This window comes from Neofelis nebulosa, chromosome 13, assembly GCF_028018385.1.
Source record: "Neofelis nebulosa isolate mNeoNeb1 chromosome 13, mNeoNeb1.pri, whole genome shotgun sequence".
Classification (NCBI taxonomy): Eukaryota; Metazoa; Chordata; class Mammalia; order Carnivora; family Felidae; genus Neofelis; species Neofelis nebulosa.
The window spans coordinates 29,730,225-29,748,915 of NC_080794.1; the positions used below are offsets into that span (position 1 = coordinate 29,730,225).

Sequence of the window (18,691 nt, forward strand, 5' to 3'; positions counted from 1 at the left end):
CCAGTATGCTAGGAGAATGCAAGAAGCCTAAAATTAATTTCTGAAATTCCTCCTCTGAAGACAGGATATACACAGCACAGCAATAGAACTAACAATAATGTGTGAGTTCACTTGTGAGGCATGCTCTAATTTATTGATTATACTCGTTAAAGATACCAAAGTTTGTAGATGATATCATGTTAGATTGATTCAGTGGCAGTTTGACTTAATTGCTATTCTGAGATGTTCTTTCTTGAGGGAGAGGGTTTGTATGGTTACAGCCAGTCTTGGAAAGCACCTGAGTCAGATAGAGGGTGTCCTAGATGTGCATACCAGTTACCATCTGTTTGGCAGTAGGTAGAAAGCCAAGAATTGCTGTGAGGGGGCACAGAAATACAAAGGTGGGCTAGAGAAAATGACAATTGTGAGAAAACAAAAGGGTCTGTTTCAGATGTGCACTGGTCATTTCCTTTTAGTGTGTCTCTGATGTCTTCTTTCACGTGTCTTTAAAGGGACATCTGATAAAGTGGAAGAAAGTACAATGGATTAAACCATGACAAGAGTATTTACTTACTTATTTATTATATTTCAAGTTTTTATTTAAATTTTAGTTAGTTAACATACAGTGTAATATTAGTTTCAAGAGTAGAATTTAGTGATTCATCACTTACATATGACACCCAGTGGTCAACACAGCAAGTGTTCTCCTTAATGCCCATCCCCCATATAGCCCATCCCCTGCCCACCTCCCTCCAGCAACCCTCAGTTTGTTCTCTGTTGTTAAGAGTGTGTTTTACGGTTTGCCTCCTTCTCTGTTTTTTTTTTTCTTTCCCCTATGTTCATCATCTGTTGTGTTTCTTAAATTCCACATAAGAGGGAAATCATACAGTATTTTTCTTTCTCTGACTGACTTATTTCACTTAACATAATACACTCTAATTCCCTCCACATTGTTGTGAATGGCAAGATTTTGTTCTTTCTGATTGCTGAGTAATATTCCATTGTACATATATACCACATCTTCTTTATCTATTTGTCAGTTGATGGACATATGGCATGACAAGAATGGAAAGATATATGGGACCCAATTATTTTTATTGAGGATGCAGACCCTTTAATTTAATCATTTCTTTTCACAATGTAAAAAATATAGTAGAAATACAAAGTCCAAGTGGGGTATAGGAATGGCCTTTGGTTTTGACATAATATGAATATGATATGAAGTAGAGTAGTTGAATGAAGATCTTTTTTCAGTGTAAAATACAGTAACGTCCAAATGTTTATAGTGCCTCAGGCTTTGAAATCTGGAAATTTAGAGATGGACCATTATGGATGAGTTTCTACAGTAACATCATAACTAGAGGCCATCATAAATTCTCATGTGTGAGAAGAAATAATAGGAGTAAAAAAAACCTTTAAAAGAATATTTTTAAAGCAGCTATAAATGAGTCATCTGTATGCTATGCAAATTTTCAAAGTGGGTAAATTTAGAAATTATTTTTTCTCTTTATATTTGGGAAAGAAATGTAATTAGGTCTGTAAAGTTGAGAAGGGTCTCTTTCAAAGCCATGCAGTGATGAAAATCACTGAACTGTCTGTAGTGATGGAAATGTTCTGTATCTGCTCTATCCAATACAGTAGCCTCTAGTCACATGTGGCTAGTGAGCATTTGAAATGTGCAAGTAAGAAACTACATTTTAAGTTTATTTAATTTTAGTTAATTTAAATTAAATACCCACATGTGCCCATTGTCTATCATATTGTTAAGGCTTTAAAATGATTTGAAGTCAAATTGCATAGTAGTACATACACCTTGCCAGATAGTGAATTCATTAACTAAATATCATTTTGCATCCAAGATTCTTTGACTTTTAATTTTTTTTACTGTTCTAAGTAGAGCCATTACCACTGCTGACTTAGCTTATCTTTAAAACAGTATGTCTTTTACTTTAAAAAGTTATTCTAAATCATAAACCCCAAAGTGCCAGTTTTAGGAGAGAGCAAAATAATGGATGCTGTCTACCCTGAGGGTAAGCTCATCATACATTTTTTTACATTTAAAATAAATTACAAAACTGAAATGTTTGGGAGTGCAATGTACTGATGTCTACAACTTACTTTGAAATGCATTTTCAAAAAGAATTGATGGAGGCACCTGGGTGGCTCAGTTGGTTAAGCTTCTGACTCTTGGTTTCCGCTCAGTTCACAATCTCGTGGTTTCATGAGTTCAAGCCCCCCACATCAGGCTCTGTGCTAGCAGCTGGGATCCTGCTTGGGATTGTCTCTCTCTCTCTCTCTCTCTCTCTCTCTCTCTCTCTCTGCCATTCCCCTACTCACTCTGTCTCTGTCTCTCTAAAAATAAATAAACTTTAAAAAAAATGGATCGAGGGGCTCCTGGGTGGCTCAGTCAGTTAAGCATCCAACTTCGGCCCTGATCATGATCTCACGGTCCATGAGTTCGAGCCCCACGTCGGGCTCTGTGCTGACAGCTCAGAGCCTGGAGCCTGTTTGGGATCCTGTGTCTCCCTCTCTCTCTGCCCTCCACCACTCACACTCTGTTTCTGTCTCTCTCAAAAGTAAACATTAAAAAAAAAATTTTTAATGGATTTATGGATAATTGATAGTAGATATGTGATAAAATACAGGAAAATGTAAACAATATATGGGTGTTCACTCTGCAATTCTTTCAGCTTTTCTGAAAGTTTCATAATAAAATCAATAAAGCTTCATGATAAAGTGTTGGGAGGAATTTAAATGTAAGCATACTAAGTATTTTAAAGTGTACTTTTTTCCTCGGATCTCTCACTTCTCTGTTAAATAGAGCCAAGGAGCAATAACGGAACGTTTACGAAGTTTTAGTATGCACGATCTAACAGCTATCCAAGGGGATGAGCCTGTGGGACAAAGATCATACCAATCTCTACAAGAAGCAAAAAAGAAAAGTAAATCAGTCTCCGGTGAATCAGCAGGTGTGTTTGTTTGTTTTAATATATTTTCCTTTCAGGATTAGAATTTTGAGTCCAGGTAGGTACTAAAATAATACATGGTAACTATCTGAATTTGAGCAGAGGGAAATTTACTTTTAAGCTTATGTTGCAAATTTACGCTTAACTATAGTTCTCGTTCTCTAAATTTTCTCTGAATAAAGTTGGTGCTTGCCTTTTGTTGACTCCAGAGATAATCCAACTAAGAAAGTAACAGTAGCCTCTTGTGTTGCCATGAATTTTTAGAAACCTTGGGTGTGATTATTACCACCTCCCTGCCACCAGCACCAGTTCTGACTTGTGATCAGTGCTCTTTCTACTCAAGTCATGTGGTGACATCTGAGTGTTATAGTTAAACACTCTTTACTGTAAATGCTATGAACAAATAAGGATATTGACTCACAAGATAAAAAGTTTTAAGTGGGTGACAAAGGGTGACTCAGTTTGTAAATAGGATTACTACAATGGAAAATATGTTGAAATTCCATAGTCTAGTTCAAGAACTAACTTGTAGGTATTTCTAATATAAATTATGAGCATGGCATAGTTGATATGTTCTAAAACTTTGATAAAGCATTCTGATCTTAGAAATATACACATAGGGGCGCCTGGGTGGCGCAGTCGGTTAAGCGTCCGACTTCAGCCAGGTCACGATCTCGCGGTCCATGAGTTCGAGCCCCGCGTCAGGCTCTGGGCTGATGGCTCAGAGCCTGGAGCCTGTTTCCGACTCTGTGTCTCCCTCTCTCTGCCCCTCCCCCGTTCATGCTCTGTCTCTCTCTGTCCCAAAAATAAATAAAAAACATTGAAAAAAAAAATTAAAAAAAAAAAAAAAAGAAATATACACATAAATAAAAAGATATACCTCCTTAGTTATTTTGTCACATATAAGAAAATTATAGTTCAAGGCTCAGATGAAAATTAAGATCATTATGACATTTCTTATTAATATATTATTAACTCCTTAAGGTACAAGGCTTTTTGGTGTGTGTGTGTGTGTGTGTGTGTGTTTAGGTAGTTTTCTTTTGAGGGAGGTTAAAAATCACTCTTTACATTGAAACCAATTTGAGAAATAAAACAATGGTCCCTTCTTACAGACAAAAAATAGTGAACTTTTTCTGAGTTCTCCGTAGAATGAATAACTTTACCAAGTTGGTGGCTGTTACCTAAAAGGTAGTAATTAAGCATTAGCCATTGATTGAGGTAGTAATATTTTTAAGAATGAGAACCAGTGAACTTTGAACCATCATCCTTAATACATTAACAGTGTAAAAGTAGTTTATAATATAGGCATTTTCTTAATATACATTTAAAAATTAGATATACTGGGGCGCCTGGGTGGCGCAGTCGGTTAAGCGGCCGACTTCAGCCAGGTCACGATCTCGCGGTCCGTGAGTTCGAGCCCCGCATCGGGCTCTGTGCTGACAGCTCGGTGCCTGGAGCCTGTTTCCGATTCTGTGTCTCCCTCTCTCTCTGCCCCTCCCCCGTTCATGCTCTGTCTCTCTCTGTCCCAAAAATAAATAAAAAACGTTGGAAAAAAAAAAATTTAAAAAAATAAAATAAAATAAAAATAAAAATAAAAATTAGATATACTGATTTTGATTATGGAGTCTGCTGTATATATTTTGCTTGATTTGGAACAGTTATCTGACAACTTTATCAGTAGTTTATTCATAATTATACTTTAGAATTGGTTAAGAGTGATATTCTAATAGTTAAATGAAAACAAGATTACAAATATGAAAATGCGTAGCTGTTTTTGTGATATTCATCTATTAAACTTAAAATAATGGGGCTAAAATATTTTAAGATAGTAAGATGCTATTTAGGTCTTCTGTTAGATTTTAAGCCATGAAATTAAAACAACAAGATTAGAGAAATATGAAGTAAATACTAGCAGTACAAGAAAGAAACTTATTCAGTTATTAAATTAAAATTTTAATATGCATTAGTTTGCACAAGTTCTAAGTTTCCTACAGAATGCTGCATACTTTGAGCCCTCTTCCCTAAGGAAAAAATTTAAAAAAAACAATCTGTCTTAAAAATATTTTTTTAGGGGGCGCCTGGGTGGTTCAGTTGGTTAAGCGTCTGACTTCAGCTCAGGTCATGATCTCACGGTTTATAGGTTCAAGCCCCGCATCAGGCTCTGTGCTGACAGCTCCAAGCCTGGAGCCTGCTTTGGATTCTGTATCTCCCTCTCTCTCTGCACCTCCCCTGCTGATGCCCTGTCTCTCTCTCTCTCTCCCTCTCTCTCTCTCTATCAAAAATAAACATTAAAAAAATAATATTTTCTGGGGCGCCTGGGTGGCTCAGTCAGTTAAGCTTCCGACTTCAGCTCATGTCACGATCTCGCGGTCCGTGAGTTTGAGCCCCGCGTCGGGCTCTGGGCTGATGGCTCAGAGCCTGGAGCCTGCTTCTGATTCTGTGTCTCCCTTTCTCTCTGCCCCTCCCCTGTTCATGCTCTGTCTCTCTCTGTCTCAAAAATAAATAAACGTTAAAAAAAAAATTTTTTTTTTTAAATAATATTTTTTTAGGGGCTTCTGGGTGGCTCAGTCGATTAAGCATCTGACTTCATTTCAGGTCATGATCTCACAGCTCGTGAGAGTTTGAGCCCCACATCGGACTCTGTGCTGACAGCTCAGAGCCTGGAGCCTGCTTCAGATTCTGTCTCTGTCTCTCTCTGCCCCTCCCCGCTCATGCTCTATCTCTCTCAAAAATCAATGAACAAACGGGGCGCCTGGGTGGCTCAGTTGGTTGAGCACCCAACTTCAGCTCAGGTCATGATCTCACGGTTCGTGGGTTCTAGCCCCGCGTCGGGCTCTGTGCTGACAGCTCAGAGCCTGGAGCCTGCTTCAGATTCTGTGTCTCCCTCTCTCTCTGGCCCTCCCCTGCTCATGCTCTGTCTCTCTCTGTCTCAAAAATAAATAAAAACATTAAAGAAAAAATCAAGGCACATTAAAAAAATTTCTTTTTTAAAAAGTGATAAGGTTCCAGGACAGGAAGAGTTGAAGAGAAGATAATAATAGACAGTCTATAGAAACATAAGTCCAAGATATACATGGAAATTTATCAGTTGAGAATGATGGCCTTTCAGGCAAGTGGGGGAGGTGTTAGGATAATTGCTAGACTTAGAAGATGGGGTAGAAGATGAAGTTATTCCTCTATCTCAAACCTTTCATCAAAATACTTAAAAGATTAAGACTTAAATATAAGATACTAAGCTATAATATAGTAGGAAATTCCTGAGTATATATTTAAACCAGAATTCTTAAGCATGACATCAAAACTAGAAGACATAAGGGAAAAACTTGAGAGGTTTTTCTATATAAAATATATATATATATAACATATAAGGGAAAAATACTTCATACCATACAAAACAAACTAGAAGAAATATTCTTATGTGATACAGGCAAAGCATTCAGATTTTAACAATACAAAGAATTCTTTCAAGCCAATTATTGTTAATTCTACTAAAGAATACAGCATGAAAAAGACATTCAGCCTCACACACAATCAAAGAAAGAGTAAATTAAAATAGTAATGACAGTAATTTTTCCTCACCAGATTGGCAAAAATATTTTTTTAATTAGCAGTGCTCTCTGTGTTGGTAATTATTCTAGTTATCTGTTTCTGTGTAACGAACTATAAACAGTGACCTGAAAAAGTCACAGTCATTTTTTTGCTCATGAACTGGGGGAGACTGGGCTCAGGGAGGGAGATCTTGCTCAAGGTCTTAGGCAGCTACAAACAGCACCTGGGGGTCGAGTCAGAATCTCAAAGCCTTCTTCATTCACATGTGTGCTGTTTCAGCTGTGAAGAGTCAAACAGGTGATGGCTGAAACAGTTGGGGCTTCTCTGGCCTCTCCTTCTCAATGTCTCTCTACATGGTCCCTGAGAGTGTGGGGGGCTTCTTATCTGGCAGCTAAAAGCTCGCAGAGAGGGTGTTTCAACCCAAGTGGCAGAAGTCATGCAGCCTCACTTCCGCCTCATGACAGTTTGTTGAGACTGGTACCTACGAGAGGAGGAGGGGCGCCTGGCTGGCTTAGTTGGTGGAGCGTGCAACTCTTGATCTCAGGGTCGTGAGCTCGAGCCCTGCATTGGGCAGAGAGATTACCTTAAAAAGAAAAAAGGAAAAAAGATTTAATAGAAGAGGAGAAAAGTGTCAGAATTTGTGGACATGTTTGAAAATCACCACAGCAAGCATGTTGGGAAACACTCTCATACACTTTGTATGAGAGTTTAAAGTGGAATAATCCTTTTGATGACAATCTGGCAATAATTATCAAAATGTATTCCCTCTAACTCAGCAAGAAACTTCTAAGACTACGTCATAAAGAAATAATCAGACAAGTGTTCAAAGATGTAGGTACAAGAACAATTATCTTGTTGTTTATAGTAACATAATATTGGAACAAACTAAACGCCTAAAAGAAATGGTTAAGCAAAAGCATGGTTTATTAGCCATGAAAATTGATAATGTCATTCTCTACTTACTGACATAAAAACATATCCAGATTGTGGGGAAATAAACAATAACAAAACAATCTGTGTGTTATAATCCAACACTGTAGAGACACAATAAATAGATGAAATGAATTAATATATGTAAGTTATTTTTCAAATGTGTATACATAGGGAAGAGTCTGGAAGGGTATTGCTAAAATGTTAACAGTGTTCAGTTCGAGTATGGGACTTCAGTGATCTTTTTTTTTTTTAAATCAACCTATTTCCTAAATCAGAAAGAACAGTACTCTTTCCTTTGAAAAACAATTCAGGTACTCAATTTTTAGGTCATGAATTATTTTTTATTTCATTGACTTCCAAAATTCCTCAAGAAAAAAATAAGTTTTTCAGTGTGGTAATCACATTCACATTGCAAAGTCTCTTTACTGGTTCACATGATTAATACATTTACCCCAGATGATCTGCTTGTTCACACAAGCAAACTCAAATTATTTGGAAAAGTGGGTCCATTTTGAAAACTCCTCATGGCCTGCTCTGACTGGTTTGAGGTTGGCCGGTCAAGAAAAATTCTGTTTTGATGAAGCTATTCAAATCTTCATGCTGTCACCATGGCAAAAAGAGCTCCCTCCAGATGCATTTCTGTAAGAAAATGGACTCCTTGAACATGATGTTCACATCCCTTGAAAGAACACCACGTTGTGATCAGTGGGAATGTTTTTTCTGCAAAGAAACTGCTTCTCCCATATTATTTAAAATTGGCTCAATATTCAGTTTTAGTACCAGCACATAAAGAAATAAAGCACATATTCTTTGTTTTAGGTGCTTTACATATTTACTTAATCCTTAAGATGACTGTACAGGTTAAATATTTTATACTTATTTTTCAGATGATGAAACTGAGACATAAGGAGATTAAATTACCTGTCAAGATAGCCCTTGACATAGTCAATGACATAAATGAGGTATCCAAGGTTCCTAAGCAAATTCTTATTCTTTCTCTTTTTAATTTATAAAAAGGCTACACTTAGGGAGACAGTTGGGGCTGGAACTCTGAATTCAAATAATTTGAGTAGGTAGCGACCTTAGAGATGCTTTAGTCAAAGATGGCAGATAGGTGACATGCCTGCTCCCTGCTCCCGTGCCCATGGTGGCAGACATTGCTGAAGGACTGTGGCACTTTCCGACACTAGTTCACAGTCCCCCTCAACATAATGCTCCCAACAGCTCAACGGGGTCAGAGTTCACATTCACATGGAAACTTATCCATCATCTTTCATCTGTCTCACTACCTTACCATTTAAGAAAACAAAGGCCTGGTGAGCCTGGGTAGCTCAGTTAGTTAAGCGTCCAACTTCGGTTCACGTCATGGTTTCACGGCTTGTGGGTTCAAGCCCCACATCGGGCTCTGTGCTGGCAACACGGAACCTGCTCTGGAGTCTCTCTCTCCCTCTGTCTCTGCCCCTCCCCTTCTTGCTCTCTCTCTCTCTCTCTCTTTCTCCCTCCCTCTCTCCCTCTCTCCCTCTCTCCCTCTCCCCCTCTATCTTTCTCAAAAAATAAAAAATAACATTTAAAAAAGAAAAGAAAGGCCTGGAGAGAGGCAAGATGTACTTTGGCTCTCACAGCTAATAGGCAGTGAAGTCCTCTAAGAGGTACAGGGTGCCTTCCAGGTCAAACTTTCTGTGATTCTACACCTATATTAATATAAGATGGGAAAACTTAAAATATACCAACTGTAACATGTGTGAGCTGTGAATACCAGGTCAGTTTGCAAAAGCATCTGCTGGTTTCCTAAAATGGTAACAGAGCTTTGGGCTGAAGCTGGCCAGACATCTACAGGGCCGCGGGCAATACAGGCTCCTCAGCCTTGGGTCCCCAGTCACTGCTCCTCAGGAATGTGTGTGGAACGACTCCGTCCAGTGTAGATCACTAATGTAAACTTAGCATCACCTTTGTATGGCCCCGCAGTACCCCACTAGTTTCGCTTTCCCTGGGCTTGGCAGACCTGTAAACCACTCAGCCATCTCACTGAGTGCCTGCTGTGATAGGACACCCAGATTTGGGCTTCCCTCATAGTCTCAGGTCTCCCTCCTACTCTGAACACTCTGAACAAATCCTTGGACAACTTTGATTAACACTATTTCCAGCACTCACAGCAGAATGTTCATACATACTCGTTTCCAGGTTTTAAGTGGAATAGAAAAATGCATATTTTAGCGAAGATATTTGACTTGACTCCTCGCTCTTTGATGCATAGTTTGGTTTAATCAATTGCTAAGTTAAACTTGTCAATTTCATCTCCTTGTGGATCCCAAATCTGGCTCCTGTCTCTGTCTTTGCTCCTTGGACCCCGTCATCTCTGACCTGCCATACTGCAGTAACCTCCCTGTGTCCTGTGTCATCCACTTCATTCCCCAAAGTGCAAAAGGAATCTCTGAAAGAACCCAAGTGTAATCATATCACCCGTCCGCTTAAAATGCCTCAGTGGCCCCCCACGTTGCTCTCTGGTGAAGTCCAAACTCAGTAGCATGTGGTGTATTCGCTCTCCTGCCTTGTTCTCCCACTCCATCATGTGCTGGCTGTATTGAATCATGAGCCTTCCAGAAGTTAGCCACCACCTCCTACAAGAAGTCCTCTCTCACAGCCCACTTTCCCCCACCCCCAGGCTGAGTTAATTATCTTACTGTAGGCTCCCATAGCACCCACCCCATCCTTATCTTCAATTTACAGCATATATTATAGTGCTGTCATGCCTGTTAAAGTCTGTTCCCTTCCCTTGTTGGACTAAGTTTCTTAGGGTAAAAGATGACAGTTGTGTCTTTTTCATCACTGTATGCCAAACAGAATTTTTTGAATATTGTGAAATAATGAATCAATCCATTAACTTTCTCTGAAACCATAATTAGAAAGCTAATAAGATTTGTTACCTGAAATTGGGAAACAAAGAAAGAATAAGGTGTGTATATAATCATCTTTTGAATAAGGTTCCAATCCCATCCCATCAGAAGCATCTTCCCAGGACCACTGACCGTTCCCCTCCCCTGGCCACACTGGCCTGCTTGCAGCTCTTCTAAGCAGTCGTGTGCCCCCTGCCCTCGCTCCCGGCAAGTGCCCTCTTTTCTACCTGGAACACAATTCCTTGGACTGACGGGGGAGGAGTGGGGGGACAATGGATCTTGACCTAAATCATGACCGATTCTATCCCCAAATCCTCCCTAATTTTTAGCCTAGTAGTCTGGCAGCATAAAATTGTGCTTGCATAATTTACATCTAAAGGTATGTCTCTTATTATGAGACAGAAAAGCTTATTAACAACTCTTCATGGTTTGCTCAGTGAGTCTCAAGTTACTCATGGCCTGGGAGAGCGGATTAATAAACGTTTGTTCAGTATCTTTTTCTTCACATGCAAGAAGTCCATCCACTGCCCCCACCTGAGCCTGGAAAAACTACTTTTTTCTCACCTGAAGATGTAGGTATTTATGCTCCTTATCTTTATTAAAGGAGAATTTGAAACTTAATGGGGCCTTGTAACCTCACCCTTGTCTTGATAACTTGCCTAGCACTCTTCTTGCCACAGACTTGGGCCCCTCTCTTACTCCATCCAGGCAATGGTTCTCAAATGTTTCGAGCCCTGGACCGTAGGATAAGCATCACCTAGGAACTTGATAGAAATATAGATTCTCAGCCCCACCCTAAGCCTAGCAGTCTTTGTATTAGTAAGTTCTGACTCTTAGTATGTGCCTTTACTAATAAACTCTACTAAGCTTGATAACCACTGCTTCAGGAATGGGAGTGTTCCTGTCTCTGAATCTTGGGCATCAGGATGCTGTCAGACTTCCTGACAATAACCAGCCTGACTACCTGCAAGTTTGCATATTGGCCAATGACCCGTCTTTTGTCGCAACACACAGCGCCCTGTTAGCACACCCGCAGGACCTCTTGCTGACCTTCCTGATGCGGCTGTTTTCTTTGACTAACATCTGTCATCGTAGCCTGTGGTGTTTGTAATTGCTGAGGCCTGCCTGGCTGGCTTTCATCTCAGCAGCTGCAGCAGTGTTGCTTTAACATCTCCATGGCCTGCCCCCGCCCCAACCTCTCACAAAGTTCTAGCCCCTTTGGGTCTTATCTGACTCCTTACGTTCACCCTCCCTTTCCCAATCTTGACAAAAGTTTTGACACACAGTGGGAGGAAACCCTTAATTTCTAACTAAAGTCAAAGGCACAAATGACTAAATGAAACACAAAATTGCTTAGATTGTTTAGAGTTCAGGAAAAGGAGAAAGGGCAGGGAGGAGATCTGCTTATGTTCTCTGAGTTTTGGACAAAGTGTTACCTCCTCAAAAATCAGTTATTTAAAATCATTCTGAAAAATGCATGGTGAAAACAGGAATAGTCAGGGGAAGAAGTGAGTTATGAGCCTCATCTAGAATAGTGCACGGGGCAATGATTGATGATAAAGGGCGGGGAGCACATTCCAGAGGAGAAAGGGAGAGGAAGGAGTAAGCAGGCAAATGCAGACCATGCATCGATCGAAGTGTGCTCGGATGGAGCGGTGTCCTTTCCCCGAAACATGCTGGTTTTGACCTGTTTAGGTTATGGAATTCCGCTGAAAGACGGAGATGAGAAAACCGATGAAGAAGCCGAAGGGCCGTATTCAGATGATGAGATGTTAACGCACAAAGGGCTTCGAAGATCGCAAAGCATGAAATCCGTGAAAACCGTGAAAGGCCGCAAAGAGGTTAGTCCCGTACAGGGTTGTTTTCCTGATGATTGGTGTTGAAGGCATTATCATCCAGGATATTAGCGATCCATAAAGGAAGGAACCCAGTGGTAGATCAGCAGTTACATTTAAAATTCTTTCTTCAGGAAGAACTTGGGTGGCTCAGTCAGTTAAGCACCTAACTCTTGGTTTCAGCTCAGGTCATGAGCTCACAGTTTGTGAGTTCAAGCCCCACGTCAGGCTCTGCTCTGGCAGTGTGGCGCCTGCTTGGGATTCTCTCTCTCTCTCTCTCTCTCTCTCTCTCCCTCTGCCCCTCCCCCTGCTTGCTCTCTCTATCTCTCCCTCAAAGTAAATAAATGAACTTTAAAAAAAAATTATTTATTCAAGGGGTGCCTGGGTCGCTCAGTCAGTTGAGCATCAGACTCTTGATTTTGGCTCAGGTCATGATCTCACCGTTGGGTAGTTTAAGCCCCGCCTCGGGCTCTGCGCTGACAGTGCAGAGCCTGCTTGGAGTCTCTGTCTCCCTGTCTCTCTACCTCCCCTGCCCCTGCTCTCTCTCTCTCTCTCAACATAAATAAATAAAAAACATTTTAAAAAAATTTTTAATTAAAAAAATTCTTTATTCAGATCGGATATATTAGGATCTCTGGAAGTTTGCAAAATGATAAATTCCTAGTCTTCCCCTGTAAGCAGAAGATGGTATTCTTATATAGCAAATCATATGGTTGTCATGAGCACCCAGTGCCAGCCCTACGCCTAAGCAAAGAAAGCAACTGACAAAAATAACTACATAGTTTTCTTTGAACCAACCCTGTATGAGGACTAACTAGAAGTTTATCTATGATAATATACTGTCTTTGTGTCTGGAAAGGAGGATTCCAGTGAATGGTCAGATCATTGTGAGCAATGTTCATTGACCTACCAGGCGAAGCACAAATAAGAACAGTTAATGTTTTTATAATGTTACATAAGTAGCCATGTCTTTTGAATACACACTTATAGGATAATTGATTCTTTATATTAGAAAAGCTTTAAAAAATATTACTATGATCATGAGCTATTAAGTTCTGAGTTCAAAAGTAATCATCTAATTTGTAATAATGACACATTTCTCTCTTCAGGTGCGATACGGGTCACTAAAATATAAAGTGAAGAAGAGACCACAGGTGTATTTTTAGTCATCTGCACCTCAAGATCCCAAGACAAGTTATGCTAATCCATCAGCTTTTCTTCTAACATTATCCAGGATTTACACATTAAAATAATACTTTAAACTGTGGCGGTGATAGGGTTTATTTTCATCAATCTAAGTAGCTTTTGTTTCTTTAACCATTACTTCCATGTCCTGACTACTCCAGGTAATTATGCAAAGCTTATTTATATATATATATACATATATATATATATATATATATGTATATATATATGTATATCTATACATGTGTACATATATAGATATACATATATATCTCAGAAATAGTAGAAAATTGTGTTATCTGTTTTCAAATTCCTCAACAACATTGAGTGCCTGGGACATTAAGATGAAACACAAACCCACAGTATACTTGAAAAGAGTCTTTTTACAGTTTAAGATACATCAGCCTTTGTGGTATTGTATTGTGTTTACCTCCATTTATGTTATATCTATCACATGAGGATAGTAATTAGATAGGCCTCTGATCAGCAGTGATAGGACAAGGGCATAATGTAAGATATAGTGTGTTTTATATATTCTTCAAATTTTTACTTTTAACATACTTGTTGGTTTTTCCACCATCAGCTGAACGTTTTCGAAACAAATATTTGAAAGCCAGGTCTCCACATAGCACTTTTATTCCTGACTAGTTTTGCACACTTGAAAATTGTTTACTTATTTACGACTGTACATTTATTTTAAGCTTTACTGACACTTTATTGTTATTTGTCATATCCTGACATGTCACATTTATGCCTCGAATTTCATCATCTCTTTTCCTGTGGGTTTCATTTGTTAAATTTGTTAGGTTCTAATAATATGAAAATACACCTAATTGTCCAACTTTAACTATTTTTAATTCTCTCCTCTATAGATAAGATGTCTCTGTTTTAGACATCAACTAGTTTTCCATATTTAACCCTACATTGGTAGTCAAACTTAGCATGTTTTTGTTAACACTGGTGACATTTTCAGCATTTAGAAGCAGTAGCTTTAAAAAAAAAAAAAAAAAAAGTAGTAGCTTTTGTGAAACAGAGTCACAAAATTATCCAGCAGTCAGTCCATTCACAAGGTTGACCTCCTATGTGCTGCTGACTTATAAATCTGTATTGACTACATTTGAATCACTCATCTTTCTGGCTGAGATCATTTCCTGAATATAGGTGCCAATGCAAAATACAGATGTTAATCTTACATACTAGAAACTATTAGAATAGATATTAGAAAAATGTATTTTAATCCAAGAGACTGTGAGTTACTAAATGTGGAGGGTTTTTTAGGTTGCATTGATAACTATGCATTAACTCTGTTAATGGTGGTGGTTTTAGTGATCACTCATCAAATTGGTACAGTTGTAACCATTCAGATAATTTACTTGACTGTTCTGTTTGTCCAAAAGAGAAAACAATGAGTGAGATTTGTGAGATCTTTGACCTTTCTACCTTTTAAGAAGTGAAACCAGCTGGCAATGTATATTCAGGACCTCCTCGGATTGTTGGCAGAGGATAGAATGTTTACTTAGGACTACCTTAGTTTAATTCATACATTTCTCTTGATACATTCTCTTAAAACATTATCTAGACTCTCTCACATTCTTGATATGTGACACCAAGAAAAAATTCCCTCAACTTTGTTTCTCTGAAAGTTTAATTCTATGAGTGTCTTCATTACTTTACCATGACTAATTTTTAGCCTTTTAGTTTTCTAAAAAGACTCATTTGTGTTCAAAATTCCTAGAAATCCTGATTATAAACTCTTGGAAGAGAGTTTTTATTTACATTGCCTAGTCCTAGACTTACCAATGTAAATGCTACACCATGTTTGTCTTTCCCACCCAAAGGCAGCGTCATCTCGAGTTGCCTGACAAAGTCATGTAAGTGACTTTATATAAAAACATTACCTCTGGGGGCTGCTCTGTGCCACTTTATGTTTCCTAAGACTAAAGTATTAAACCTATTCTGTAATTATAGTAAACTCATAAATACTGCTCTAAATCGGAGGGATTATTTATCCCTTTACACTCCTACAAACAAAGACAAGACCAGTCACAAAGAGGTAATGAGTGTCCTTTTTAAATCTCTCTCTCCACACAGTGTTCCCTCTGATCTATTTCTCCTGTTACATCTTTACAGGCAGTGGATGTCATTTTGCTATTCTATTACTTCCTTTCTCTCCTTTTCTTACATTTCTGAGATTTTGCTGCTTTTCCCTTGTGTGTGTTTTAGCATGCCCTTTCCTTTGAACTTTGTATGATAAGCTCACAAATCTTAGCCTCTTTGAAAGTGGAGCGGGCCATTTTTTGTTTCTCTGCTTTTGAATCCACTGCTTTTAAAAGAAGGAACTTATCTCTAGACCACAGTGCCTTGCTTTCCCACCACCACCATTTGGTGAATGGGCATCAGACGCTGCACAAGCCTATTTAAGGGCACTATTTTGGTGGCTGTTGAAGTTTATGCAGAAATTGTAGCCGGTGTTTTATTATATATTTTTCAACTTGTGCACTAATATTAACTATTACCAGAGGTTTTGGAAGTGACAGTTGATCTATTCTTCAGTTTACCATGCTTTTTCTGGGATAAAAAAGAGCCAGAAGTATGTCTTATTGCTAAGTAATTAATTATGTAAACCCACCTAGGTCCTGCACAAGATTCCCTCCACACGATTCACTATTCCATATATGTACGTGGATTTGGCTAGAAAGTGGTAAGTGTCAGCATTTGCTAATTATAAGTACTTGACTATACAGATTGATGGAACAAATTATTAAAATATTTTCAGGGAACTAATCCATATGTCACCACCAAAGATTTCTACAGTGTTATAAAATATGTAAATACTCCAAATTTCTGTAAAACACTGGTTAGTTAAATACATTTTATTTCATGTCTTTTTTTTTAAATAACACAGTTTGAGCTTCTGTAATACTTGAACTTCTGTGTTGTTAAAAATAACCCAATGTTACCTTCTATGAAATATTAGTAATTTGTATGTTTAATTGGAATGGACTAAATTTTTATTTTGATTTTCTCGTATTGGGAAGATTAAGGAGTTAATATGTATTGACAAACAGTTTCCTAAATGTTGTCCTGTATAGGCTGATTCATTGACAAAGCAATTTGGTGATTTTGAGGCGATCATTGTTACTGTGGTAGGCAGTGTATATTTCTTAGTAAACAGCATTTACATTTGCTTAAGTTTACTAAGTTTTACTGAGTAAAACTTTGTGAAAGAAAAATATGGCTTTTTCCTCTAAATGCTCAAGATTTCGTCTACTGGTAGTGTCCTACAGATTTATTGTACATTAACTTTTTTAAAATGGACCATGAATTAACATTTTCACCTCTAACACCTCTTAAATCTGTGTACTTTAATAGTTAAGAGAAAGCAGTTTTATAATTTTTTAAACTCTTTGTAAAGGCTATCTTTAGGCTTAGTCTGGGGGTAATTTTACAGATGTGTTTTTTGAAAACTTTAATATAAAATAAACTCATTTTATTAGTGACAACTTGTATTTGTGTGTGTGTATCAGAATACCTATGTTGGGTTTCATAAGTTTATAATATTTATTATTGAGTATGTATGTAATAGTGTGTGTGTGTGTGTATATAATATATATTTATGTATATATAATAGATGACATATGCACACAGTTAAGATTCCAAATCACAGAAGAAATTATAAAAAATCATATACATTCCGGAATGGTCACAGGATTACAAAAGAAACATTGAATTGTTAAATTGGATGTTGGAATGGGAAGATTTAAAAAAAAGTACAGAAACCCTAGCTATCAATTTGTATTGGTTAGCTGCCTCAGACATAAAATATAACACAATTCAGTTTTATGTATCCTGGAAATGTTCTGAGGTTCCATCTGTTTTAAAGTCAGACATCTGTCTGCCTCACATTTAAGCTTTAGAGAGAAATCCCATGTTTAAAAAAGTTTCTTTGTGTTACTTCATTTTGATATATAATGTGTTAAAGCATTTCCCAATGGAGTTATGTTTTCATCTTTATTAGGACGTACATCCTCGTGGTGATCCAAAGGAGTTAGAAATTTAAATAAAAATTCAAAAGAACACAATGAATATATGAACTGTGGCATTTTTCCCATTTTATTCTCCCTTTAAATGGTTCACTCTTCTTGAGAAAGATTTATGCAATGAAAATCATGTCAGAGATTGATTGATTGTTCCCTGGAAAACATTCCTCCCTTTTACCTACCCATCAATATTCTAGCCTTGAAACACTCTCCTCATGGTCTGGTTTTGCTTTTTATAAGATAATGCTTTAAAATGAAATTTTATTATTTATTTATTTATTTTGTGTGTGAGAGAGGGAGGGAGAAAGTGCACCTAGTGGGGAAGAGGCAGAGAGAGGGAGAGGGAGGATCCTAAGCAGGTTCCGTGCTGTCAGCACAGAGCCCAATGTGGGGCTCAAACTCAGGAATCCTGAGATGATGACCTGAGCCGAAACCAAGAGTCGGATGCTTAACCGACTGAGCCACCCAGGTGCCCCAATTTGTTTTGTTTTTAATCCTTGATTCCCTTCTTTTCCTTACCTCTCATATCCAGTACATTAGTATTTTGATTCTGTCCAAAATATACAGGCTTACTCATGGAGAAACTGCCAGTTTGTTTCTAGACCACTGCAGTCAATCATGTATCACAATAAAGCAAGGCAAAGTAAATGTTTTGGTTTCCCTATGTGTATAGAAGTTAGGTTTACGTTTTACTGCAGTCCATTAAATGTGCAATAGCATTATGTCTAAAAAGACAACGTACATACTTTATTTTTAAAATATTGCTTTAAAATGCTAATCATTAATCACTCATCACAGATCTCCATAACAAATATAAAAGTGGAAGAGTTTGAAATATTGCAAGAATTACCAAAAGGTGACACAAAAACCCAACAAAGTGAGCAAATGAGGTTGGAAAAATGGTGCTAATAGACTTGCTCAATGCAGGGTTACCACCACCTTTAATTTGTAAAAAAATGTAACATATATGCAGTTCAGTAAAGCAAAGCACAATAAAACGAGGTGTGCCCGTATCCTGAATTTGTTAAACTCCCCTCCCCTCCTACTAACCTAGTTTAAGCCATCATCATCTCTCACCTGCAATACTCAGGGCATACCTTTTATCGAAGGCAGAATTTCAACAGGGGCAGATGGTCTTGCACATCAGCCTTGGGAAAGAAGTTTTTCTCCTCCAAGCATTGTTTAATGCTAAATTTGGAAGAAGTGAGTGAGAGTTGATGAAGCCAGGTTAGACTATCTGGCTGAATTATAATGTGTTTTGTCATGAGGCTATCTCAAAGTGTTGAGAAAGAATATGGGATAATAGGTGG

The 18,691-nt window shown here is 38.1% G+C and overlaps 1 protein-coding gene across 1 annotated transcript in view; it reads left to right on the forward strand.

Annotated features, from left to right (window-relative positions):
• The window catches only part of REEP3 (receptor accessory protein 3), a 99,394-nt gene extending 82,550 nt beyond the window's left edge, over nucleotides 1-16,844 (forward strand). The window contains exons 6-8 of the mRNA XM_058696464.1: nucleotides 2,801-2,948; nucleotides 12,017-12,162; nucleotides 13,266-16,844. Of these exons, the coding sequence (XP_058552447.1) occupies nucleotides 2,801-2,948; nucleotides 12,017-12,162; nucleotides 13,266-13,322 (351 nt within the window). The 3' untranslated portion in view covers nucleotides 13,323-16,844. The remainder of the gene's footprint in view (nucleotides 1-2,800; nucleotides 2,949-12,016; nucleotides 12,163-13,265) is intronic.
• The last annotated feature ends 1,847 nt before the right edge of the window (nucleotides 16,845-18,691 follow it).